This window comes from Petromyzon marinus, chromosome 12, assembly GCF_048934315.1.
Source record: "Petromyzon marinus isolate PM22_M1 ecotype Great Lakes invasive population chromosome 12, UKy_Petmar_22M1.pri1.0, whole genome shotgun sequence".
Lineage (NCBI taxonomy): Eukaryota > Metazoa > Chordata > Hyperoartia > Petromyzontiformes > Petromyzontidae > Petromyzon > Petromyzon marinus.
The window spans coordinates 2,955,364-2,981,333 of record NC_133678.1 but is presented as its reverse complement, the minus strand read 5'-3'; the positions used below and the strand labels follow the sequence as shown (position 1 = coordinate 2,981,333).

Below are 25,970 nucleotides of genomic sequence, written 5' to 3'. Positions count from 1 at the left end.
ACGCCTACAAAACCACCTCGCATGCACTGTCCTCGCCTCCCACCGACCTCGTCTGACCTTTGACTTCGCTCTCCGGGCCCCACACTGGCTCCCAATCCCCATCAGAATCACCTTCAAAATCGCCTTCCTCTGTCACACCGCCTACAGGATCCGTCGCGCTCCGCACCTCTCAGACCTCGTGACGCCCTGCTCCCGAACCGCCACCGCCAGAACTCTCCGCAGCTCTACCCAGGAGTTACTCTCGACACCGAGAGTCGGGGCCACGATCACCACGCATCGCCTCTCTGTTGTCAGGGCCCCTCCACCCGGAGAGCCGACCATCCCCCTTCACAGTCGCAGAGCTGTCTCCTTGCCTACCTTTAAGCGCCTTCTCAAAAAAATACATCCTTTTATTTTGCTTTCGCTGAGCGGATCTCTGAGGTGGGCTCCACGCCTCAGGGTCGCTGCCTATGGGCAAAGTGAAAATCGTGCGCATTACAAATTAGCATTATTAATAGGACGGCGGAAGAGATGGCGAGACTAAAATGTACAGAATAATAATAACGTCACCCTTTCGAACTGCATCTCACAACGCTGCACATTCCGCAACACACGGAGGTGCATGCATATATATAGATAATTATGCCAATTTATTTTGATACATGTGGGAAAAAACTGGAGTACCTGGAGAAAAGTCACGCATGTGAGGGGACAACGCTCTATACCATGCAGATGGAACACACGGATATTAGGCCACGCTTAGCTGTACCGCCTTTTCCTGGAAAGCCCGTGGGAATGGATTTTCGTAACGTCCGCATGAGGCACAAACCCTCACCTCCACAGTGCTGGAATACAGGCATGCAACACCATCCCCTGAATATCAAAGAGCTTCCTAGGCTTTATACCGAGCAAGTCACAGGCTGACAACAACGGCGTGCCATAGAGAGGTGCAGTAATTAAATTTTCGTAACCTTCCCTTTGGTGGGTTGGAGCTTGCAGTGCATAGTGGTTTCGCAGGCTCCCACCATTGCAAGGGAGAGGAAACGCAGGAAAAACACAAATCTCTGCTTTAAACTGCTCTGTGCAGTCGGAAGCAAAGAATGCTAGGATACGTGTAAGCGCACATCAGGGTTGTAGCTCTGTGCAATAATTCAGCCGTACAATGGTTCAACAAGGCTGCACGTCTTTTTCACTACAATAAAGGCAGATACTGGCAATTCCGTGTGAATTAAACTCTTAAACATAAATAAATAACAGGATTTATGGGTGGGTTCTTTTGCACGCAGAGCGACCTCAACTCATGTTTAACATTTTACTCTGACTGCTCAAAGGAATTTTCGATTGTGGCCACACTGAAATCTGGAATGTGGCAGTGGCAGAAAAATGTCACCCATCACGTATGCGGCTGTCAACATCTCAAGCGTTGGCGGTGACACACGGCCCAGTGTTATCGCTTTGTATGTACAGTATTATGTTGAACTCTTTCACACCGTATGATGCCAACCGTGCTAAACAAGCTTTCGCCGCTTGTTGCAGAGGTTGAAGATTCTAATCCAGCGGCCGCCCTGATTAATACCATAATGGCCATGGTAATACGCCGCCGTCTGCTTCACAGCGGACGTTCAAGATTCCCCTGGCGCCATCTGTGTGCCGGCATCGTGGTGCAAATTTTCCAGATTCCAATGCCCCAGGTTGCTCCCATGACTTCTCACCTAGTTAAACAAAATATTTGGAAAAACGTTGGTGCAAGTTCCTTAAACCTGTCTGCCCCAACCCACCTAGCAGTATAAAATGGGTGCAACACAATTCATCGATCGGCAGGCCGGTTGGCCAGCACATATGGCCGGCGTGGAAGAGTAGGCTGAAAAAAAATTGCATCTCGGTGAGTTCCTTCTCCCGGCAGTGGTGTGAGCAAGGGATATCAGAGTTGCACCTTTCACTGAAAAACGACCAAAATTTCCAGCGCTCCCCGCAGCTCTGCGATCTGGGTGGCCACTATGGTCGCACACTTAACAAGGAAAAATACTTGGGTATTTTAAACTGAAGCACAAATTGGAAGATGACTTAACATTCCACTGGAATAACGATTCTGACTGCTGTGTTTTTTTTATGTTTTTGTAAACTTCGCGCGAGTGGAATATTCCGAGTGTTGGGTGTTGTCGTCGCTGATGTAATGAACACTTCCTCCTTCCAAATTGTCGTCCAAGAACCGCAGGTTTCTCTCTGGTTTTCTTTTTCCAACAGACGTTATTTTGAAAACAGAAACACATGTTTTTTTTATTCAAATTAAAGGGGGGGGGGGGGGGAAATGCACCGTGCACGTTTAAAGCACAGCTCTCCCCTCTGCTAGTGGCCATAATAGACTTCGACCCTTCCTTGAGCATTGCAATTTCCATTAATTGATTTACGCACACATCACATTGCCCAAGAGCAATACCTGATTGCCTATTACTTACGTATCGATGCTCTCACTCTGGAAGTCGTGTCAGCACTGAAAAAATATATACATATAGTGCCAACGACCCAATGTTATTTCCCAAGAGAGAGATGCCCAGCTGCACCTGTGAAGCCCGTACAATTGTTGGCACTGGATCGATAGTCATTCTATCACAGGGCCCTCCCTCCGACGTGTGGCAATTCCCTATTCTCCGTAGTGCATATTTTGGGGTCGGGGGGGGGGGGGTTTCTTCTCCCAATTTCATTCTAATGTGCCATCAGGGGGTGTCATATCGTGAGATTAAGAATACAATCGGAACCCCGCGTGTTAGCAATCGTCCCACGGAATGAGGTTTTCATCGAAATAGTTTCCGATATCACTTCAAGGGACCTTTTTTTTTTATCCGCACACGATTGCAGAGACGTGCTCTTCGTATGGTGTTCAACTAAATGGTCGATCACAAAAAGATCAATTTTTAAAGTTTCTAATTAATGCCACAGATGCGCGTGAACACGAGATGGCAACGTCACGAAGCGGTCCTTGAAGAGCGGCAGGTTGCTGACCCCTGGGCTCTACAATATTTACTACTATAATGAGCCAAGATTGTCTGTGTGTCCCGCGCGTGACGTCATTCCACGTTAGCCAGCCCCCCTCATTTAATCATGAACAGGCGACGTCCTCTTCTTGGTTCTTTCGGTAAAGTCACCACGTAGAATGGAAATAAAATAATAAAAATAAAACATAATTAAATAAAATTCTCACGACGTTTCGGCCACAGCACAAGTAGCCTTCTTCAGGTGAAGGAACAGAACTGTCGGGACGACAGCGCTCCAATGAACACTGCTAAGCTTGGCAGCGTCTTTTAAGCTGGGTGGGAGGAGCAGAGCGCCTTGACAAAGGAGTTTACATATCAAACAGGAGAATTTAGCATTGAAGTAGCTGTGTTAATGTGTTGGATTAGCAGGGTGTTAAAGTCAGAAATTAGCATGTAACTGGAAGATTAGGATGATGTTAGTGTGAGGGATTAGCATGTAACTGGTCACGGAAGTAGCTATGTTAAAGTCAGAGTTTACATATCAACAGAGGCATTTAGTATATTGACGCTAAAGAACTGCAACTATTTTTATTATTTTATTTCCATTCTACGCGACTTTACCGAAAGAACCAAGAAGATGAATCCCTGCAGTCACGAAAGCTTTAAATCGAAAGGTGACGTCCTCCACATGGACCCCCCCCCCACTCCACATGAGGGGGCGAGGCGCCTCCTCCCCCCTCCTCGGCGTCAACTCACAACCCTCACTACAAAGGCAGAACCCTCACGTCATCACGTGATCTCCGTGACGCTGTTGAGACATCGAAGTAAAAAGGACGTCGTGATGAACAAGGGATTATAACCTTTAAATGGAAATAGGTCTGTGTCACCGCGGCCTTACAAATTGCACACGGGTTGATGCAATGAACATCACGTCGCAGTCTGTGCTTTTCGCTTGCAAGTTTCAGATTTACTGCAACACACCCGTCCTTGGAAGGGCAAGAGGCTAGTAGGGAATATTCGTCTTTGTTGGGGGCGTGTGCATTTGGTTGCCCGTTTTGTTGTACTGTACATGAGCGTGGAGGACGGCTGGACTGTGATGGGTGTGTGAATGTGTGTGTGTGTGCGTGCAACGAAGGGGAAGGAGGAAGGGTCGGGTGTTTGGCAGGTTGCCGGAGAGGGGATTGCTTACTCTGCTGCGATAAAACCTAGGCAAGGCTAGAGTCACTTAAGTGCCTTTCAGTGCTCAGATCTGAGTGCCGTCTGACCTGAGTCGAGAGATGAAAAGAGCCTTTGAAATAATTTAAACCTAAACTCCCTTAATAAGCATTATACATGCCTTCGGATATCATCGATGCCATTGTAAGTCGGATTTGTACGAGTTTTCTGCATCGATTCTTATGGGGTCAGATAAAGCTTCTGGTGGATATGGGTTGGTAACACCATTCCAGCCATGCAGCCATAAATCGAGCCGCATTTTATACCCAGCTTAGAAGAAGGAAAACGCAAGGATTACGCTCATGGCTTAATTTCTCAATTAATATTATCCAAGTCTCCAGTATACCGGGGATGTGGCACGCGCATGACTAGTCACCACAGCCATAGCGAGAAGTATAATAGATGTGCCATGTGCGGAAATATATTCCGACTCGCCGATCTAGAGAGACCTGGATATAATTAAGCCCTGATCACACTTTATATATCCTTCATTGAGAACAACTAATGTTTGCAACGAAGAATGGCATTGTGAATTGTGCACCTCAGGCCTTATTGAAATTTCATAACGCTGCTTCCATTTGTGAAGAGCTGATTTGGTTCGCTAAAATGTGAGCAAGAAGTAAGGTTAAGATACGTTTCCAGATGTGTTTTCAGGTTGCACTGCGTGTTTCCGTCCGGCATGATGTCCAACGTTTCTCTCAACATGCTCGGAACTTGCCAAAGAAGCTTTCCTGCTGAAGCTGCAGAAACATTTACGTCTGATGAATGTAATAACCAGTGAAACGTCGTACTACTCAGATTGTAAATGTTGTGGATTTACTCTCCAACACACCGGTGGGCTGAAGTAGTAACTAATTGGCGCGTTTTGTTTACGTGACAAATCCCTTTCTGATTGGCTGTGTCGGGTGGTGGAGGATTACGACACATTTATACTGACGCGATCTAACCCAAAAAAAACCTTTACGATGCATTCTAAGTTCGACTTCAACGTGTTCTGACTTGCGTGGTGAAGTATGGTCAAATCACCCCCACGGTACACATGGTGTGTGCAAGACCTCGTCTGACAGTGGATTAACAAAAGGGCAGTGTGTGGACATATACACGAATTAAAATGTTTTTTTTTACGTAAACAAATCTTATTAAACCCGCAAATAAAGTGTTTTTGAAGGATGTTCACAAACACTTGTGGGGTACTTTCTCCTTCCTCCAATAGTGTTTCACTGGAATGCCATGGGCTGTTATGTAAGTTTTTTTTGGGGTCTCACCCAAATAGCTAACATTTCAAACGTTATCTAATTTAACTCATAGCCCCTAGACATTGGCGGGTTTTGTGCGTGCGTGCGTCTAGTACATTTATACATTAAACAAACATTTAAAAGCAGGAACGTCCTTCAAAACAAAGATGCAAAACGACGTTATTTGGATCAGAGTTATGGTGATGACATTATTTATTTGTGTATCCCCCTCCTCCCCCCCCCCCCTCAGAGAAGAACGAAGCTGAGGAGCGTGAAGAGGAGAAAAGGGAAATCAAGCGCAGGCTCTCGAGGAAAGTAAGAGAGTGCTGCCCGACATTCCACCTGCCTGCCTCCTTCGCTCCGGTGCTCGCCGCGCCGGAACACCTTTGCATCCCACGTTGCCCCGCGCTCCAATGCCCTCTGCATGGCACACCTACTGGGCGGGCAGGCCACACAGCCCTGGAGCACCAACAGGGGGGCTGGGGGGGGGCGGTGGGGAGCCTGAGCTTCTTCTGTTGAAGAGTCAGCCCCCCCCGCCTCTTTAATATTTTTATATCGGCACGTCCAAACAAGTCGCCACAGTGTTCAACGCCTGTGTCGATTGTGCGACGAGCTTCGCGGCATTTCCCCGCACACGCAGGGGTTGAGAGCCAGGGCAGAATGCACCACGGACAAAAGCAGGTCACATCGTTACTCATTCTCATGCGCCTTTAACGTTTGTTTAAAGATCTTTTGACATTGGCTGTTTCGTGCTCACTTGAGATTTCTGTATGCCCCCCTTCACGCAAAGTCTCACAACAGGGCTGAGTCCACAATGATCTCCAGGCCACAAACCGCATAAGCACCAGGCCTGGAGATCTCCAGGATATGATATGCAAAAGATTGTTGGTTTTGTTGTGACTTTTTGGACCTATAAAAGTAGAAAATATTAACAGATTCATGTTAATCCAGCTGCGATCTTCCGGATGAGGTGACACGGCCTATCTCGGATTACCACACTTGGATTAAGACTGATTTGCGATGTGCTAGATTTGTGTGATTGGGAAAATTTAATGCATTGGTTAGTGATTTGGATCTTAATAATCATCAGCCAAGGCACATGCTTTTCGAATTGTGGTTAAGGAAATCAGTCCAATGACTTGGCAGTGTGTAATATTATTTATGAATATTATTTCGCATACATTATCTCACTGTTGCGTTAAATGCAATTGTTGCCCGAACATTTATTGCATTACAATTTGTATTGTTCAATCATTGGTGATGTGGACAGAGACCATCAACTCACTACACTTGAGAATGCAGATTAATCACAGGCAATCGCTCAGATTAAAACCCCCCAGGGCCTCTGACCTCTGAGCCACCTGGCTACCTTTGACTGTAAAATATTTAGTTTTATGTAGAGATGCACAATTATATACAGGTAAGATGTTGGACTTCTTTTGCGCCGCACAAAGCCAACCGTGCTAATCGGAGGTGCGGGGGGGGGGACAACAACACTAAACGCAAAAAGCAGTTATAAGGAGATGAGTTTTCAATCTGGATGATGTCGAAGGTGATGCTCCAATCTCCCCCCTGCAGCTCAGCGAGAGACCCACGGTGGAGGAGCTGCGCGAGAAGAGGATCCTCATCCGATTCAATGACTACGTGGAGGTGGCCGCAGCTCAGGACTACGACCGGAGGGCGGACAAGCCGTGGACTCGGCTCTCTTCTGCTGACAAGGCAAGCACCCCCCCCCCACGCACACCCAACCCCCACCCATTCACCCCCCCCCACTCCCACGCACCCCCCCCGCAACCCACGCACCCCCCCACCCACGCACCCCCCACCCACACCCACCCACGCACACCCTCTGCCACCCACGCACACCCCCCCCCCCACCACCTACTCACACCCACCCCCCAGACATCTGCAACGAGGTGAAGAGCTGGCGTGATGTTAACTACCTCGCCTTGTATACAGGAGGTCGTGGGCTCGATCCTGATTCCCGACGCCTGCTGCTGTGAATATGGACTTTGCGTGTCTCTCTCTCCCCGTGGTCGTGTGGATTTTTCTCCGAGTCCTCTGGTTTTTCTCTCCACATTCAGAATCAACACCACCACGCGCTTAGAGTATGTGGCTGCTATATATTTACACACGACGATGAGCCACTCTGTTTAGCTATCATTTGTGATCGCCAGGTCGCTTTTGAAAAAAAGCTGTATAGCTTAATGGGCCTTACCTTGTAAAAAAAATTTTTTGTTTAGTTTAGATCACTGGGGTGGTGACATAACGGAGCAATTTGCGCGTTTGCCGCTTGATGCATGGGTTCGCGGTTCGAGTCCAGCGTCCACCCTAGTTAATACTGCGGGTGTTTTCTTATCTTATCTCATAACGGACTTTCTATAGCGCCTCATGCATAGAATGGTGGAGATGAGGTGAATGAAATAGGTGAGAGAAAGCAATGTGGGGCAAATTTGTGATGCGTCAATTCGGTGAAAGCACAACTGATGACAATTAAATAATAAATGGATTGCATGAATGGGAATGAATGAGTGATAACTATATCGTAATTCGTGCCACCTGTTTTACAGGCAATGTTTAAGATGCCATGGTGTTCCTCAGAAAGAGCAAGCTATACGTACCAGCAACACTGCCCGAAATTTTTTGGTTTGCCAAACATGTAAATTACTCTTCAATCACCTATGTGAACGGTTCCAATGCCACCGTAACGTCGCCTGCTCCATTGTGCGAATAGCAAATGTACAAAAATCTATGGAAAACTAATTTTTCCCCCAGAATCATAGCAAGCCCCATTAGACTGGCAGTTCTCTACACAAGGCCTCGTTGTCATCAGAGCTGACAACAGCCATGTGCTTTTGTCCTACAGTGAGGGAAAAAAAGTTTTTGATACCCTGTTGATTTTGTACGTTTGCCCACTGACAAAGAAATGATCAGTCTATAATTTTAATGGTAGGTTTATTTGAACAGTGAGAGACAGAATAACAACAAAAAAATCCAGAAAAACGCATGTCAAAAATGTTATGAATTGATTTGCATTTTAATGAGGGAAATAAGTATTTGACCCCTCTGCAAAACATGACTTAGTACTTGGTGGCAAACCCCTTGTTAGCAATCACAGAGGTCAGATGTTTCTTGTAGTTGGCCACCAGGTTTGCACACATCTCAGGAGGGATTTTGTCCCACTCCTCTTTTAAGATCTTCTCCAAGTCATTAAGGTTTCGAGGCTGACGTTTGTCAACTCGAACCTTCAGCTCCCTCCACAGATTTTCTATGGGATTAAGGTCTGGAGACTGGCTAGGCCACTCCAGGACCTTAATGTGCTTCTTCTTGAGCCACTCCATTGTTGCCTTGGCCGTGTGTTTTGGGTCATTGTCATGCTGGAATACCCATCCACGACCCATTTTCAATGCCCTGGCTGAGGGAAGGAGGTTCTCACCCAAGATTTGATGGTACATGGCCCCGTCCATCGTCCCTTTGATGCGGTGAAGTTGTCCTGTCCCCTTAGCAGAAACACACCCCCAAAGCATAATGTTTCCACCTCCATGTTTGACGGTGGGGATGGTGTTCTTGGGGTCATAGGCAGCATTCCTCCTCCACCAAACACGGCGAGTTGAGTTGATGCCAAAGAGCTCCATTTTGGTCTCATCTGACCACAACACTTTCATCCAGTTGTCCTCTGAATCATTCAGATGTGCATTGGCAAACTTCAGACGGGCATGTATATGTGCTTTCTTGAGCAGGGAGACCTTGCGGGCGCTGCAGGATTTCAGTCCTTCACAGCATAGTGTGTTACCAATTGTTTTCTTGGTGACTATGATCCCAGCTGCCTTGAGATCATTGACAAGATCCTCCCGTGTAGTTCTGGGCTGATTCCTCACCGTTCTCATGATCATTGCAACTCCACGAGGTGAGATCTTGCATGGAGCCCCAGGCCGAGGGAGATTGACAGTTCTTTTTTCTTCCATTTGCGAATAATCGCACCAACTGTTGTTACCTTCTCACCAAGCTGCTTGGCAATGGTCTTGTAGCCCATTCCAGCCTTGTGTAGGTCTACAATCTTGTCCCTGACATCCTTGGAGAGCTCTTTGGTCTTTGCCATGGTGGAGAGTTTGGAATCTGATTGATTGATTGATTGCTTCTGTGGACAGGTAACAAGCTGAGATTAGGAGCACTCCCTTTAGGAGTGTGCTCCTAATCTCAGCTCGTTACCTGTATAAAAGACACCTGGGAGCCAGAAATCTTTCTGATTGAGAGGGGGTCAAATACTTATTTCCCTCATTAAAATGCAAATCAATTGATAACATTTTCGACATGCGTTTTTCTGGATGTTTTTGTTGTTATTCTGTCTCTCACTGTTCAAATAAAACTACCATCAAAATTATAGACTGATCATTTCTTTGTCAGTGGGCAAACGTACAAAATCAGCAGGGCATCAAATACTTTTTCCCTCACTGTATCTCTATTTTCACTCTCACAAGCTCCACTTACAATGTGACACATTATTACAATGTGACGTTGCACTTTTTTTGACAATAGTTTTTTGTTTTCTAATCCGATGTAACGTAACGCTAATTTTAAATGTAAGAACTGCACGTCCAACTTCATTCTGGCTGCAGTACGCACATCTCTGTGTGACCTGGAGAGCACAATAGGACTCATGGTCCCAAATGTTCAGCCAGCTGATCTAATAACATGTGCAAAAGGGTGCCACGGTGGCTAGATGTTAACTACCTCGCCTGGTATGCAGGAGGTCGTGGGTTCGATCCCAACCCTGACGCCTCCTGCATATTTGGGGTTTGTGTGTCTCTTTCCCCATGGTCACATGCATTTTTCTCCAGGTCCTCCGGTTTTTCCCTCCACATTACCAAAACATCCGTTGAGAGTATTTGGCTGCAAAAGATGTCCACGTGATAGGCCACTTCATTGACTTCACCATTTGTGGCCAGGTCGCTTCTGAAAAAGAGCTATATAGCTCAGTGGGCTTTGCCTAGTAAAATACAAATAGTTTAGTTTTAATAAAGAATTAAAGTTGAGAGTGCAACCCAGAAGTTGTGACGAGGATCTCTGGAGCCCTCTCCGTGTCAGTGGCACCAGTCGTGGCACTCTTCACAAGCAAACCAAGCAAAGTAATTGGGGACCCAAATAGCTCAAGGGGGCCCCGTTTTTATGAAAAAATAGAGCTCCGTCGAATAGAGGCTATAATTAGACTCCTAAGAAATATAAAAATGTTCATGAACAACATGAAAATAAAATTAATCTTCTCCGTATGTTGTCTGTACATCTCCCCTCCCAACTAACTTCATAATTGTCTCTTCTCTGCATCGCTGTCACTTCACTAGATTTCTGTCTCATCTGGAGTTCTCTTCTTTCATCTCAATATACCTTTAGATGTTCACATACCTGACCGTATCACATATCCGCCTATGTCTCAGTCTCCAGCGAATCGCACGAGAGCAGATGGAGCAGGGAATGAAGGCGAATTAGAGACATCGCACTGACTGTTGAGAATTGTAATTGGACTTGGGCAAGTCTTGTCGCTGATGGCCGAAGGCTGAAACAATATTGGCCGACGGATAAGACGAGTGAGTGAAGAGAAGCCAAAGGATGGCACGCACTCGAGAGGGCCATGAGATCGCTCTATAGCCAGGAGACAAACGGATTGTAGCATTGCAGAATTGTAAGGAGCTGGGGATGAGAAATCTTCATCACGCAGCGGATAAAACTTGGCTAACGGTGACGACTCGTGAGAGATGTGACATTTTGTCGCGGGAGCTGTGGTCGTTGCCACTACACGCCTTTACAAGTTTTACATTCCAGCGGTCGTCTAATTGACAACCTCCATGGCCACATTTGAACGCACACGAGTCCTTGCAGTGTGTACGTATGTACGTTGAACTATTTTCACGCCGTACGTAGCCAACCGTTGCTAATCGGTGGTGCTATTTCGTCGTAATCTGGGATTACCCACGCAGTGCAATGCATGAGGCCGCCACAAATATTAGGTGAACCTGAATAAAACCCCGGGTCGGGATGGTGACGAGCGATTGAGTTGTGTGGTGCGATGCAAAGGAGTTAAATAGGACTCATCCTCCTCTTATCCCGGTGCCTGGGCCTCTCTGGCCCACGTGCCTTGGTACAATCATATTACCTGTGCACTCGATAGCTACACCCGGAGGTGGTGCTACTGCTAGACAGAAACAAACGATTAGAGCCCTAAGCAGCTCAAAGGGCCCTGGATTATAATACAGGGGTGAACCAAATATCAGCTTCAATCCTTATCCGTATACAGTAAATATAACGGAATAATGTACATAAAACACCCATTTATCTCTCACCCCCATCATTTCTGCATCTCCCTTCGTCCCATCTCACCACATCTCTATCTCGTGTCTATATCTCTTGTTGTCACCTTTACTGTGATTTAATGAATTGAAAGTGGGGGACCCCACAATTCCGCTTAGGGCCCCCAAAATTGTGGCCAGCACTACCACCACCATCACGGCACAGATGTACTAACCCGTACGTGTTTCTCTACACTTGTGATTTCAATGGGATATCCCTGCTTAATAATGTATGCATGCATGCATGCACGCAACCGCGACTCAATCTCCATAGTGCATCATACCACTCATATATATAAAAAAACACGTTGCTATATACTCATGCCCTTATTTAGTTGCATTTATACAAAAATTGGGCGGCGGGGTGATGGGGGGAAAGGAGCAAGCAGACAGATGGAAGGAAAGAGTGTCATTCCGGCAATTCCTTTAAGCACAGGAAATCCTTTTGTAATGCAATCATATGGCAACAGAGGAATTGTGTTACAAAAGGCAGCTGTAACACGTCTCCTCGTTGTAGCTTGCACCGGGCGCCGTACACGCGTGTCTGGGAACATCTGCGCGCGGCAGTCTTCCTCCCTAGGCGCTGTCAGTGGCGCAGACAGGTCACGGACAGGTACAGGTGCAGCCCTGCAATTGCTTTGCTCATGCCACTGCTGGCAGATAAAGGCCTCCACAAGAGAGAGCTCCTGTAGAAGCCTCTCCCGAGAGAGAGAGTATTTTTGTCTACTCTTCCACGCTGACCAGATGTCTTGGAATAGTTGGGAGTGCCCACACTTGACCCCACCACAGGCAACCTGCCCATCGAACAACTAGTGCACCCATTTATACTGCTGGGTGGTCAGAGTCGGTGGTGGGGGTGCGGGGGGGGTGTAAGAGGTTTACACCATTTATTCAACTCCCGTTCAGGGAGATTAAACCGGTAACCTCATGAGGTGTTCTCATGAATGCCATCTAGTAATCCAGAAGTCATCTATTTAACAAGCCTGACTCTATCGATGAGACCCCGAAGGTACAGTATGTACCTGTAAGCTAATGCTGTTTTATTAGATAAGTCTCGAAGGCCCAACGGCCAATAGACAAGAAATATAATATGTTTACGTGTAGATACAGAAGGGAGGTTGATGTATTTGTTTTCACATCCGTTATAGATTTTCCCCGTTTACATTTTAGTTGATGTGCAGCAGCAGCAGTAGCAGGTACGTATGTACGTTGAACATCTTTCGCACCGTATGTAGCCAACCGTGCTAATCGGAGGTGCGAATCGTCACACCACGGTCTAACCCTGCAAGGGTGGCGTGAGGAATTTTTTTCCCGCCCGCAACTTTGGGAAAGCGCTTCGGAGGAAACCCTGGCGCGGAGCCACCCGCACTGACACCCCCGCAGTGCCCATCCATCCCTGCCGTCTCTCAAAACCCACTTTGACGTGCTGCGCGGACCTCCCAGCAACTTTCCCAAACGAGCAGCCAAATTTGTGGCATTAGCCAGAGTTTCTCCGTGAGCATTAAACACAATTTTACATATTTGGGCAGAAAAGAGTGAATTATAATGAGAATAATGCGCTAAGTGCCCTCGACAACAAGAACAAGAGCAGATGAAGCAACGAGAGTCAAGTGGAACTGGCAAGTACCAGCGAGCCCGGCTTCATGTGTGGGCCCCTGTACTTGAACCGCCGTGCCACAAAGTCGACGGAGTGCCGTAAATTATCTGTTACCACAGCGTCCATCCATTGCAAGTGCTTGTCCTTCCGTCGGCGAGCTCGAATGCTTGTGACATGAGCAGCGCTGGATTAACGCGGGGGGCACTTTCGTGCCTGCAGCCCCGGTGCCTTGGATTGTGGTGGATACCTGAAAAAAAAAGTAATCTGGACGAACTGCTTCATAACCCTTGAAACCCAATAGAGTAGGCCACTATCATTTAGTTGTTGATGCCAAAGCCTCGCTATGCGTGCTTCCGACCGGTTGTGTTCCAAAATTAAAGGTTTTGTCCGTTTTAACTGTGACCTTGGCTTTTAACGTTTTGTATATCTCATTAAAAAAAAAAACTGGAGCTGAAGTAACCATGGTGAAAAATAACAATGGAGTGTTTGGCGTTTAGCGTGGGTCGAGGGGGGAGGTAAGACAGTCAAGGGGAACGAATTGAATATACAAAGAGGCCCCCCACCCAAAAAATAAAATATCTCAGCCCCGAGCCCCCCCCCCATGAAGCTATTTGGCTCCCCTGACTGAACGGCTGCGTGTGCCGCGTGTCCAGGCTGCCATCCGGAGAGAACTCAATGAGTTCAAGAGCTCGGAGATGGAGGTGCATGAGTCAAGCAAGCAGTTTACAAGGTAATGCCACCTTGCTTGCATCTATTCCCTTGGCCACTGTTGTCTGCCATGGATTATTACTGCCATAAGAAATGCATTACGTTACACACATGCAGGTGTACATTGGCTTATATATACGTGCATACATAAATACAGACAAACATACGCAAGTGTTATTTAAAATAAGGTGTGAGCTTATTGAGACAAGAGTTTATATTTCAGTGGATAACTAGGATGCAAAAATACAACTAAGCCACAGTAAAATACATATTTACGTGCATAAAACTGTAACAAATGTAAACAAAAAGAATAAATCATCCAAATTCATACATGTAGATATAATACAAGACATTAATAGTAAACACAACATTACTTGAAAACAATGTTGCGTGTGCGGGGTGCGGTGTATAGCGGTACGAACCCGGCTACCCGCTCACGGCCAACACCGGTGACGATTATCTGAACCGGTACCTGGGCGTCCACTAGGTCGACTCGGCCTCAAATGAGTACCTGGTGCGGTGTGTAGTAAACATCGCCACTGGGGAGACAAAGACGGTCGGGCGTAGTGCTGGCCACCCACCCCATCGTGTGCCGTGCCGGCCTTCATAGGTGCTGCTCTCTAACAGCACTTGCCCCAACAGTCTGTCAAGGCTACACGGGGGATCTTTTTCTTTGTGTATATTTTTAAATCTTTTCTGGCAAATTTGACTTAAAATGTATCATTGCAGAAAACGCATTACATTCCTTTGCCAATCTACTGCTGGATGAAGGCCTCCCCCACAGGTGTACAACGGGATGGTGTAAATCGTTTAAACAAGCAGGCTGCCAGGGAAGGGGGGAAGGTGGGGAGGGGGGGAGCGGGGGGCACTCGACCAACGAGGCCAAAAAGCTGTCCCATGTGCCAGGGTGGAGCTAAAGCAAATTAAACATTTTGAAAGGTTGCTTTTCTAAATTACATTTCACAGCAGCTTTTTTTTAATGTTAAACTCAATTGCGACCAAATCGCCCGGCCTCGCAAGCCTGCGAACAATAGATTCAAATAGCATATGTCATGACCACGTGGCTCTCGACACAATTGTACGGAAAGAAATAGCGAGGAGTGCCAAGACGAGTCATCAACGCGCATGTGAAGTTTCTCGGACTAACGTGCATTATAATCAGGTCGGATGGCGAGAACCCAGAACGCAGGATATCTTGTTAACTCCAACAGGATAAGACGGCGAAACGTCGCAACAAGTGATGCGGTGACTGAGGAGCACGTGAAGTGACCGAGGAGAGCATGAAGTGACTGAAGTGCGCGTGAAGTGACTGAGGAGAGCGTGTGAAGTGACTGAGGAGCACGTGAAGTGACTGAGGAGCACGTGAAGTGACTGAGGAGAGCGTGAAGTGACTGAGGAGCACGTGAAGTGACTGAGGAGCACGTGAAGTGACTGAGGAGCACGTGAAGTGACTGAGGAGCACGTGAAGTGACTGAGGAGAGCGTGAAGTGACTGAGGAGAGTGTGAAGTGACTGAGGAGCGTGTGAAGTGACTGAGGAGCACGTGAAGTGACTGAGGAGCACGTGAAGTGACTGAGGAGAGCGTGAAGTGACTGAGGAGCACGTGAAGTGACTGAGGAGCGTGTGAAGTGACTGAGGAGCGTGTGAAGTGACTGAGGAGCACGTGAAGTGACTGAGGAGCACGTGAAGTGACTGAGGAGAGCGTGAAGTGACTGAGGAGCACGTGAAGTGACTGAGGAGAGCGTGAAGTGACTGAGGAGAGCGTGAAGTGACTGAGGAGAGCGTGTGAAGTGACTGAGGAGCGTGTGAAGTGACTGAGGAGAGTGTGAAGTGACTGAGGAGAGCGTGAAGTGACTGAGGAGCACGTGAAGTGACTGAGGAGCACGTGAAGTGACTGAGGAGAGCGTGAAGTGACTGAGGAGAGCGTGAAGTGACTGAAGTGCGTGTGAAGTGACTGAGGAGAGCCTGAAGTGACTGAGGAGAGTGTGAAGTGACTGAGGAGCGTGTTAATGTATGGCCTTCAGCAGGGGAGGCTCACTTGGCAACCCCATACCCCCCCGACCCCATCGCTCCGTCGCTCTGCCTTCAGCCGACATGTGTTTTGCTGCAGCCGTCTCGCCCCCGTTTTTATCGGCGAAAGGCCCCCAGATGAGAGCGTATCGCAGATAGTGCTCTCGGAAAGACCACCGATCTGCACGCGAGAGGATGTTATTATAAAGAGTTCCGGCCGGCACTTCCCCCGTTGTGCCGCCGTTGGCAGGGCCCAAGACAAGGTGGGTGTCTTGGTGGGTGTCTTCCCCCACCCCCCAGACATGCAACCCTGGCAGATGCATCGGCCAAAATAAAATTCTGCTTACGAAAGAAAACTAGTTGTGAATTCAAAAATGGACAGGCTTAGTCTTGGGAGGGGGTTTAAAAGAGCACTTGGGAAAGGGTTCAATGAAAAGTGAGAGTGTGAGGTCTACGGATGAATTATAGACGTCGCCAAAAAGCCTGGAGGTGAAACAGCTTGCAGAGACGCGACGTCGTTGAGCCTTGAACCGTGCCTTCGCTCTTTCTGTGCTATACAGCACATCGAGCGACACAGCTTGACCTCGCTGTGTTGTCCCAGCTAATAGCAATGGCCTTAAAATTATTGTTGGTATTGTCTCTCCAACAAAACCTATGGAAGTATGACAAAATCACTTTCGATTTCATTTTTTCAATTGTACGGCAACATATTTCACGCGAATAAATTCCAGTTACTTTTTACAATTTCAGTGCATGCGCCATGATCTATCCACTGTTGGATGAAGGCCTCCCTGAGCTGCGCCATCTCTCACGGTCTTGCATTGGAACAATCCATCAAGCTGCTGCACATCTTCAAGGAAGAATGTCTTTGTAGGTGCATTTCCTCCTGTTGGTTGGTCATGATGTAAGAGCTTACATTTTTGCAAAGTTGGAGTGCCACGTGATACAAAGTTGGTTCTGGGTCTCTCTGACCCCACGGTTCCATTTCCCCTCATTGGGTGAACTCAGATCCAGGTTTAACTCGGAATGTCAAGATTCTTTCTTTCACCAGGTGATCACTCAAGAGACCAGGATAGGAGTCTCATTTACAAGAGTGACCCGGGTTACTATGGCAAAAGAAAAACAAATAAAGTGTAGTCATACCTCGGTATACGACCGCTTTGGAATACGTCGAATTTGGTACACGTCGTGTTTTGACAAGAAAAAAATGTCTTGGGATACGACGTCTTGCTTGGGGTACGACGTCTTGCTTGGGGTACGACGTCTTGGGATATGACGTCTTGCTTGGGGTATGACGTCTTGCTTGGGGTACGACGTCTTGGGGTACGACGTCTTGCTTGGGGTACGACGTCTTGGGGTACGACGTCTTGCTTGGGGTACGACGTCTTGCTTGGGGTACGACGTCTTGCTTGGGGTACGACGTCTTGCTTGGGGTACGACGTCTTGGGGTACGACGTCTTGGGGTACGACGTCTTGCTTGGGATACGACGCTTTGCTTGGGATACGACGTCTTGGGATACGAGGCGCTTGCTAGAACTTGGATGGGTCGGGATGAGCCACCGCGTCCCCGCGAAGACCCCGTTCACGACTGGGACAAAGCGCTGCTCCTCAGTCTGCCTGTAGATCTCGTTCAGTGCACAACCCCCCTTGCTATAACTCTGTGAATTTTCACGTGTTTTTTGTAATTTAATGTATGTATGCAATTTAGTACTAAGTAGTGTCTACATTATGTTATGCAACCCCATTAATGTTTAATATGCCATATAAAATATAATTTCTTATACTCTGGAACGGATTATTTCCTTTCCCTTGATTTCTTATGGGAAACATTCGTTTGGTAGACGTCACTTCCGGTATACGTCCTCCTACCTTCTGGAACGAATTAACGACGTATACCGAGGTACCACTGTACAGAAATGCAGCAAATATAGATCAGAGCAAAAAAAAATACTTTATTACATGATAACTTTTAAATATAGTATGAACATAAATCTACGTTAAATAACACATTCCCTGCAGTATGTCGGCTCATTCAGACCATTTTATATGTATGATAGTAGAATTCCATTAAAGTATTAGAAACATTTAATCGAAATAGGGTGACTATTGTATGAACATGTAAACAGACAATGATATATGTGAAATGCAAGGGCTGACAGAAACAACAATTAAACAAAATAATGTTTTTCACACCTATTACAGCAATGCATTTCTGTCACCTTCCCATGAGAGTTGCTACCTCAGAGGTGAATTAAACCTGGGACTTATCATGGAGATAAAAACAAATATCTCAACGCTGGAAAGGGGGAAATTAACTACAAATACAGCCAATGGCGGAGCCAGATTATCAGGTAGTGGGGGCAACCCCACCAGCAATGAGAAATGATAGAAGTAGTAAGTAAGGACTTGTCCCTTGCTTTTTATTCGACACGTGTGCGGCGATGGTGCAGCCATCGATCGAGGGTCGAGTTCGAACCGCGTTGTGTTATCGGCATCGCGCTCGCTGAAGGTGTTGATGCCTTCAGGGAAGTTGTGGACTCTGTATACGCAACTGCGCACAATTCTGCGAGTCGCTTATAACTGCTTTGCCGTTACTTATTGCCAATTATGGACTCACGACTATTGTCCTAGCATCTCACAGAGTCTCTGGCATGTAATAATATGCTACACAGTGGCAGTGGGGGTCGCAAAATGCCGATTTATTACTATTAAACCCCAATGATCCGATCTAAATTAGGGATTTCGATCGGATCATTGGGGGGATACGTGCCACCCCACCTCCCCCCCAACTGGCTCCGCCAGTGAGTACATTCTGTTACTCAACTGACATACGCTGGGACTCAGAATATCCTGGAAGACTTACAGATTCCCCAAGATGGCTAGCTCAAAAAATAGTAAAAATCCTGAGAAAACCAGGGCAGGTGGAAACCCAACTTCCCACCAAATGTTACACTGTGCATGTCTTGAAGCTAGAGGCACTGTGGCGGCTATGGGACCAAGGCCTTATCTCGAACTTGTGCACATCGCGGGACAATGTCTTGTCACGTGAGATATACTTACGTTTTCAAACGAGGTCATCACGCACCACCGATTTCCACACGTTCAGTAATTTATCAACATCGTCATTGTTATTGAATCAAGGTGAGCTAAAACTGAGTAACAAAGCATTACGGTGCACGTGTAAATCTAAAGTAAGAGGCAACACACCGGCGAAATTTAATGACGAGACGAAACATTCAACAGTGAATGATACAGGGTGCTTAAAAAATATATTAAAACTTATATGGGACGATCGTTTTTAATGGAAAAAGAACGGATATTAGACTGTAACATGTTAACAAATGTAATGTTAATAGCTTCAAAAAGTCAAAGAGTCTCCCACTCGTTCGCCATCGTTGTCAGCACGTGGCCTGGAATCTTCTCCAGGCGGTCTCCGTAGCCCGAAGGCAGCAGCACATGTCACGTGGTGTTGTTGCAAATTCTCTGAAGTGTTAACATTTTTTGAAGCACCTTGTATAATACAAATTCAAATAATATGTATTATATGCGGTGTGTTATTGTGCAGTGGCGCAGTGATTAGTGCATTACGCTAGAAACCCATTTGACCTGAGGTTAATTCCTGACGAGTGATAACTGAACCAGCCTGGTCCCTCATCTTCACCGGCCCGCGCTGACCAGCATGGTGAAGTATGGTCAAACAACCCCCATAACCAACACGGTGTGGGCAAGACTTCACCAACCAGTGGATTGATAAAGGCCTCTAATTTGCTTTTGCAATGTTTATATTTTTACGTAATTAATACAGTTGTAGAAATTATTTGGCAACAAAAAAAAGGTTTGCCGAGGACGTGTGTGTGCGGGATGGAGAAAGGCCAGTTTTTTTTGCGGGAGAAACATTGGAGTGGTCTCCACGAGTCCGACGACCGGGGACCGAGGGCCTAACACCAGATGGTGGGAGTCCGTCAGGCCAGATCTTGGAGTCCACCGCGTGTCTCTTTTGTCCAGCAGCTGCGGGACCCGCAAGAGAGCAGAAAGCATTCGCGAAAGTGTGATGGCATCGACGGCTTTGGCCACGACGACACGCCCGACCTCTTGATCTTGACGGAATGCGGAGTGCGGATTACGTCGCTTTACTTTGCCTCTTTGCAGATTTCACAAGCATTGAGTTTCGCTCCGGCGGCCAAGTGCTTCATCACGCGTCCTTTGGTGAAGCGCTCGGTTCATTCTGCAGTGCAGAAGAGCTGAGGAACAAAGTGCCGGCGTGATCCCTACCACTGCAGGGACACGGCAAAGCACAACTCCCCTTGTCGCCATCATTCAGGGATCATGCCTGCCCTGTGCAGCTACCACTGTGAGCGTGGCAAACGGGTCATTGGTTTACTACTCCTACTACTACGTAGGTTTTTCGTGGTTGTGCAAGTGTAGCCTTCCGAAGTGCTTTCGGGTTGTACCACGCATTTTCTTCGGCACGTTGTTCCACGTTTCGCTCCGCGTGCTCCTGCAGAAGCTCCCAGAACACGGAGAGAAACGTCGGACATCAGGCCGAGCAACACGTGGCAAATTCCAAAAACACATGGGAGAGGTGATTGGTTTGACGCTACTTAAATGTGAATTCGGTACAGTAGGGTACTTTGAACGTTGGTATATTTTATATGCAGCTTTCTGTGTACGATGTGTATATTGATTAATGTATACAGTACATAAGTTATTAATTCCTGTAATTAAATTAGTGACTTGCGCTAAATATTGAGAAAAATGCGATTAAACGGCTAGCCCAATGATAAGTGTAAAAAGATGTATGAAAAATAAATGTTAATCAGCTTGTGTTGCTGCTAGATACAGGCCATGAAGTATAATCCACAAGTGCAAATGTATCTCAAGATAGCATTGTAATTGGACCTATCCTGCCTGTCCGGTAATTAATCACAGGGCTGAATCAAAGCCTCATAAGGAAGTAACTGTCATTGAACTAAGGCTGCAAAGTGCTCGGCTAGCGTATTGCAACAGATGTTCAACTGAAATTGGGATATTAAAAAAAAATATTCCATTAAATTAATACACTCTCTGCTTTTATTTTATGTATATATATAGATCGGCATGCACCTCTTTTGGAGGATGTTGCCTCAAGAGGAAGTCTTTTTTGCTCCGAGCCAGCTGCTAATGGCGGTGGAGATGCATGGCAGCCTCTGCTGGATTCAGCACATTTCGAATGGGTCCTCCAGGCCTGAATGCAGATGGAAAACGGCAATACGAGGAGACACATGCAGTAAGCACTGGGAAACAATGATATATCGCAAGTGACATTTTTGCGGATATTGGCTCCGCCAAAAGAACTTTTCCAAAATGAGCCCGCTCCAATTTTGTTCAAGTGTTCATGCCGTTCTGTTCCTCTATGCAAAACGAAATTTTAAAATGAACGTCAACTCGTGAAATTGTTGTATTAATTTACAGAAAAAGTCGTTTTTGTTGTACGCACCATAGTGCTGTCCCAAAGAGATTACGATCATTAAGGCAACATTGTATTGTACGGGATGATACAAATGATATGAATTCGAATTCATAGCATTGGGTTATCGGCAGTTGAAGAAGGGACTGATTAATTTTGTTATTAAAGTTACGTTACCATGTTTATAAAAAAAACTTCTGTAGTTATTTGTTACACTTCCAGTTAGCACGGTTGGCAACGTACGGTGCGGAAGAAGTTCAACATAAATACATTACAATGACATCTGGTGTATGCATCTTGTGTGTGCTTGCATATATAGGAGCAGCCTGCAGTGCCATATTCTTTACATTCTTGACAGCAAAATCCACATTTCTCTTGCAAAGGAGATCCAGATATCCTATTATAACCTATAACCATTTAAATTCTTGTGGAGTAACTCATGTAGTCAGCTATGGCTCTAGGATTTGGTGTTACATGTTATTTATGTAGTTTATTGTAAAAATTCGGTCACAGTCCCTTTGATCACTGTTACGTTGCAATTATGGCTTTATTTTATCGTGATTTCGAAAAGTTTGTTGGTTTGGACATGTTTGTTTTATTTTAGTATGGAGTTAGACTGACGGCCTTAATCTAAGTTTTCTTGTGGTTGTTGTTGTTGTTGTTTGACTTGCATCCCACTGGGATTTTTTGCACACAGCGTTGGCGTACGGTGCTTTTTTCAGGAATATTTTGCTGTTTTTTTCTTGGATTTTCTGTTTGCACAGTCACATAGTCACTTTAAGATGTTTTCTTGTTCATGTTTTTTGTTTTTTGTTTGTTGCGGTTGCACCCGATTCAAGAGCCGAATGGCTCACAGGGCTATACCAAAATAAATAAACTGAAACAGAAAAACTGAAATTATGTATTATGCAATGTATATATGCACTTGCGGACATAAGTAGCACACTGCTTTGTGAGGAATAATATTTGAGTCGTTACATTTATTGTCCATTGCCTCTTAAAATAATTCCAACATAAAAGGGGTGCAGTAATCATGTATCGCTTTCTTCATTCTGATGGGTCACTAAAAAAAGTATTTGGTATTTCATAATAACTATTTGGTATTTGTTTCGTTAATTTATCTTTTATTATTATTATTATTAAAAGTCCCACTGCCTAGGTTTTCGTGGTTGTGTTGTGTAGCTTCACCGATGCTTTTCCGAGTCAAACCGCGTGTTGTTCCGTGCAATGTCCGACGTTTCGCTCCACGTACTGAGAACTGAATAAACTCAGTTCCTCAAGCTGAAGAAGCTCCCAGCGTGTGGAGTGAAACGTTGGACGTCATGACGAACAACACTGAACGTGGCACAACCTGAAAACTCATTGGAGGGGCTATCAATGCTGAAGTAACTTGCCACTTACTTCAAAGTCATGGGGAATGTGAAAAAGTATAAATGCTATCGTTGCCAACTGAGGCACTCTAAGTTCAACGCACGCACCTGGCGTTGCTTCTAATACATTCTCACCCAGGTGTCTTCCTTTGAAGTACCGTTCAGTATACAGCGTGTACTGGGCGAATGCCGTGGTGGGATTCCCTGCGAAAAGCGTCTTCAAAATCCAAACACCGTTATTTCAATGAAGAGCAGATTCAGCCCCTTCACAGCCTTGTAATGCGCTGGTTCTAACATTTTAACGTTACTATCCGTAAAATGAGAAACGTAAAAAAACTAAACTACTGGAACCACAAAAAAATGACAAGCCAATGCAGTAACGTGCAATTCATCGGTACAGTGGTTGAGTACAATAGAGCACTAACCTTGGACTATCTGGCGCGTTATGTTCCCGACACAGCTTGGAGATGCAGCTAACGTCAGCTTTGTTATTTTTTAGCTGATAAAAAATAATTGAGGCACAGTGTGCGGGCCGTTACATCGCGTTGTGACGCGCACACACACACACACATACCGTCTACATAAACTAAACCGGTTATGAAAAGCAGGGGATACAAAGATGGGGGAACAGACTCGCTGTCCCAAACCAGATGGGGTTCTCACCAAAAGGGGAAAAGGTTGTTAATTTTGAGCTGTTTAAAAAAATATTCTGGAAGTGTAATATGTCGTTTCCCCCCCCCCCCCCCCCCTTTAAAAAAAGTATGAGTTCTCTCCAAAAAGAACAACATTAAATGTGGGACACAGTATATCCGCTCATAATTATTTCGGGGGCGAACCCGTGGGGGGTTATAGACGCGAATCACTGAAGCCAGAATACTGCGGAAACACCCCGAGACACATCGTACCCAAGCGGAAACTCAACGTACGGGGTTCTGAGGGGTGGGTGGCCCTGCTCGTTTGACACCTGGCACGGCCTAATACACCTCCCACTCGGTTTGAGTGCGTACGAAGTCTCGTTCCTGTGCGTGAAAACGGTCAAAACATTCCAGCGTTGTCATTTATATTGCGTGTATTCTTTAAATGTATTTTATTAATGAAGCATGTACAAATGCAAGTTTTTTTGTTGCATGACATATATTGTTATACAATGAACATTTCATTGGTTCCTCTGGAAACTCTTCTTTGCCTTTTCCACTGTGAATGGGATTTTACTTTTCTCTTTTGCAGGTTTTTTTGTTTTTTACCATGTACAGTAATTTATTACAATTGTGCCCACATGTGAGATTTTTCACAACACTTCTGGAAAATCCTTCAAGTGGCCTTTTAGACCTTTAAACGACAGAGGGCACAAATTCTACACGCTTTGCTGAGATTGTCACGTCAGTTTTAAACTGCCATTTATTTGAATTCTCAGCGCTGAAATTTTCGCCAAATCAGCTGAAATACCAAAATTTATTGCCGTGGATTTGTTTTGTGTACAATCATTATTGACCAGGCGGAGAACATCACCTTGCTACGCTTGAGAACCGAGTTAAATTGCAGGCAACTACCTAGGATCTCTGTTCTGCCAGTTCAGCGTTCTTGCGTCTGTTCTTTTACGATTGCACAATTGGAATTCGACGTGTGGCTCAGTATATATGTATATTGGGCGGAGTAATGGCACATTGATTATGGCCACAATTTTCCACAATGCTCCGAACTAGTTGGTGTTTTCTGTGGCCAGGAATCAAACTCAGTCCACCGGTTGCGTATAGCAAAGTGTGCCGAACACTGTGCCACCAGTCCATTAATTTATCATCACGTGACACCCTTATTACAGAAATCTGATCTTCTTTGGTTCTTTCGGTAAAGTCACGTAGAATGAGAATAAAATAATAAATTGATAAAATAAAATAACACAATAAAATTCTCATGACGTTTCAACCACAACACAAGCGGCCTTCATCAGGTGAAGGGACGAGACTGTCTGGCGGACAGCGCTATTTTATTTTATCAATTTATTATTTTATTCTCATTCTACGTGACTTTACCGAAAGAACCAAAGAAAATGAATCCTTGCAGTAACGAAAGCTTTAAATAGAAATCTGATCATTTAACATTTCCAAACATTTGATGCAATGCGGCTCCATCGTGATGGGGTGTTTTGTTATGAGATCTATAAGCAATATTTTTCATCAATTTGTGCAGTGAGCTTTTCTTCAAATTGTGTGGATCCTGAGCAAAATGCAAGGGCTTTGCGAGGCACTTTTATTCGCGAACCCAAAGCTAAGTGTTAGGGAAAGTGATCCCAGTTATGACAAACTTTGGATGGGAGATATACCATTAAAAGCCAGCGTAAAAGTTAATGGGAAATTCCAATGCTGCAAATTTTAGTCAGGATGAATGGCAGGATGAATGAAAAAGGTGTGACCACACAAAGTGTGTCCCAATAATGTGAGTATTGAGACATTCAGGGTGTCCGAATTGACAAATATCCATATCCAAAATGTATTGCATAAAGGTACGTTCACGTGTGATAATGAGGGCTGGATTGCAGTCTTGGCTCTTATATTAACAGTGCCTCTCTAACATGATGGGGTAAAATGTCATCTTGGGTGTCAACATGCTTTAATTATGACTATATTTCAATAAATTTGTCCAGTCACGGTGTCTGTACATTTATTGCATGCTGTGCATATAATGACGAAAGTATTTTTGAAAAATGAAAATAGGAACTACATTGATTTGCGTGCTTGGTCTAATAAAATAAACAACAGTAATGTACAGTCATTTGTAAATCCATTGCTGGAAGAAGGCCTGACGATGCTGTGTGGGTCATATGGGGGTTGCTTGACCATACTTCACCGTGTTGGCCAGTTCATTATCACTCACCACTGATGTTAGCCCTGGTGGGAGACTGAACTCGGGTCACAGTGGACTAACCACATTGCCACCACTCCACTCCCGGTTTGTTATACCAAGCAACGTGAAGCCATCTTTAAACATATATATCATAATATATATTAATTATGTTTATGAAATGCGTTTGTTTTTAGGTGTTTTACTGTGAACTGTAGAGCAAAGTTCTCACACCAAACAGATTCACTGACGGGTTTTTT

At 45.6% G+C, this 25,970-nt stretch overlaps 1 protein-coding gene across 5 annotated transcripts in view; it reads left to right on the top strand.

The window, feature by feature from the left end:
* Positions 1-25,527, top strand: part of LOC116941680 (uncharacterized) — a 52,694-nt gene extending 27,167 nt beyond the window's left edge. For all 5 annotated transcript variants that reach the window (XM_032952997.2, XM_032952998.2, XM_032952996.2 and 2 more), the window contains 4 exons: positions 5,652-5,716; positions 6,980-7,120; positions 13,993-14,069; positions 20,206-25,527. In XM_032952997.2, the coding sequence (XP_032808888.2) occupies positions 5,652-5,716; positions 6,980-7,120; positions 13,993-14,069; positions 20,206-20,221 (299 nt within the window). In that variant the 3' untranslated portion in view covers positions 20,222-25,527. The remainder of the gene's footprint in view (positions 1-5,651; positions 5,717-6,979; positions 7,121-13,992; positions 14,070-20,205) is intronic.
* The last annotated feature ends 443 nt before the right edge of the window (positions 25,528-25,970 follow it).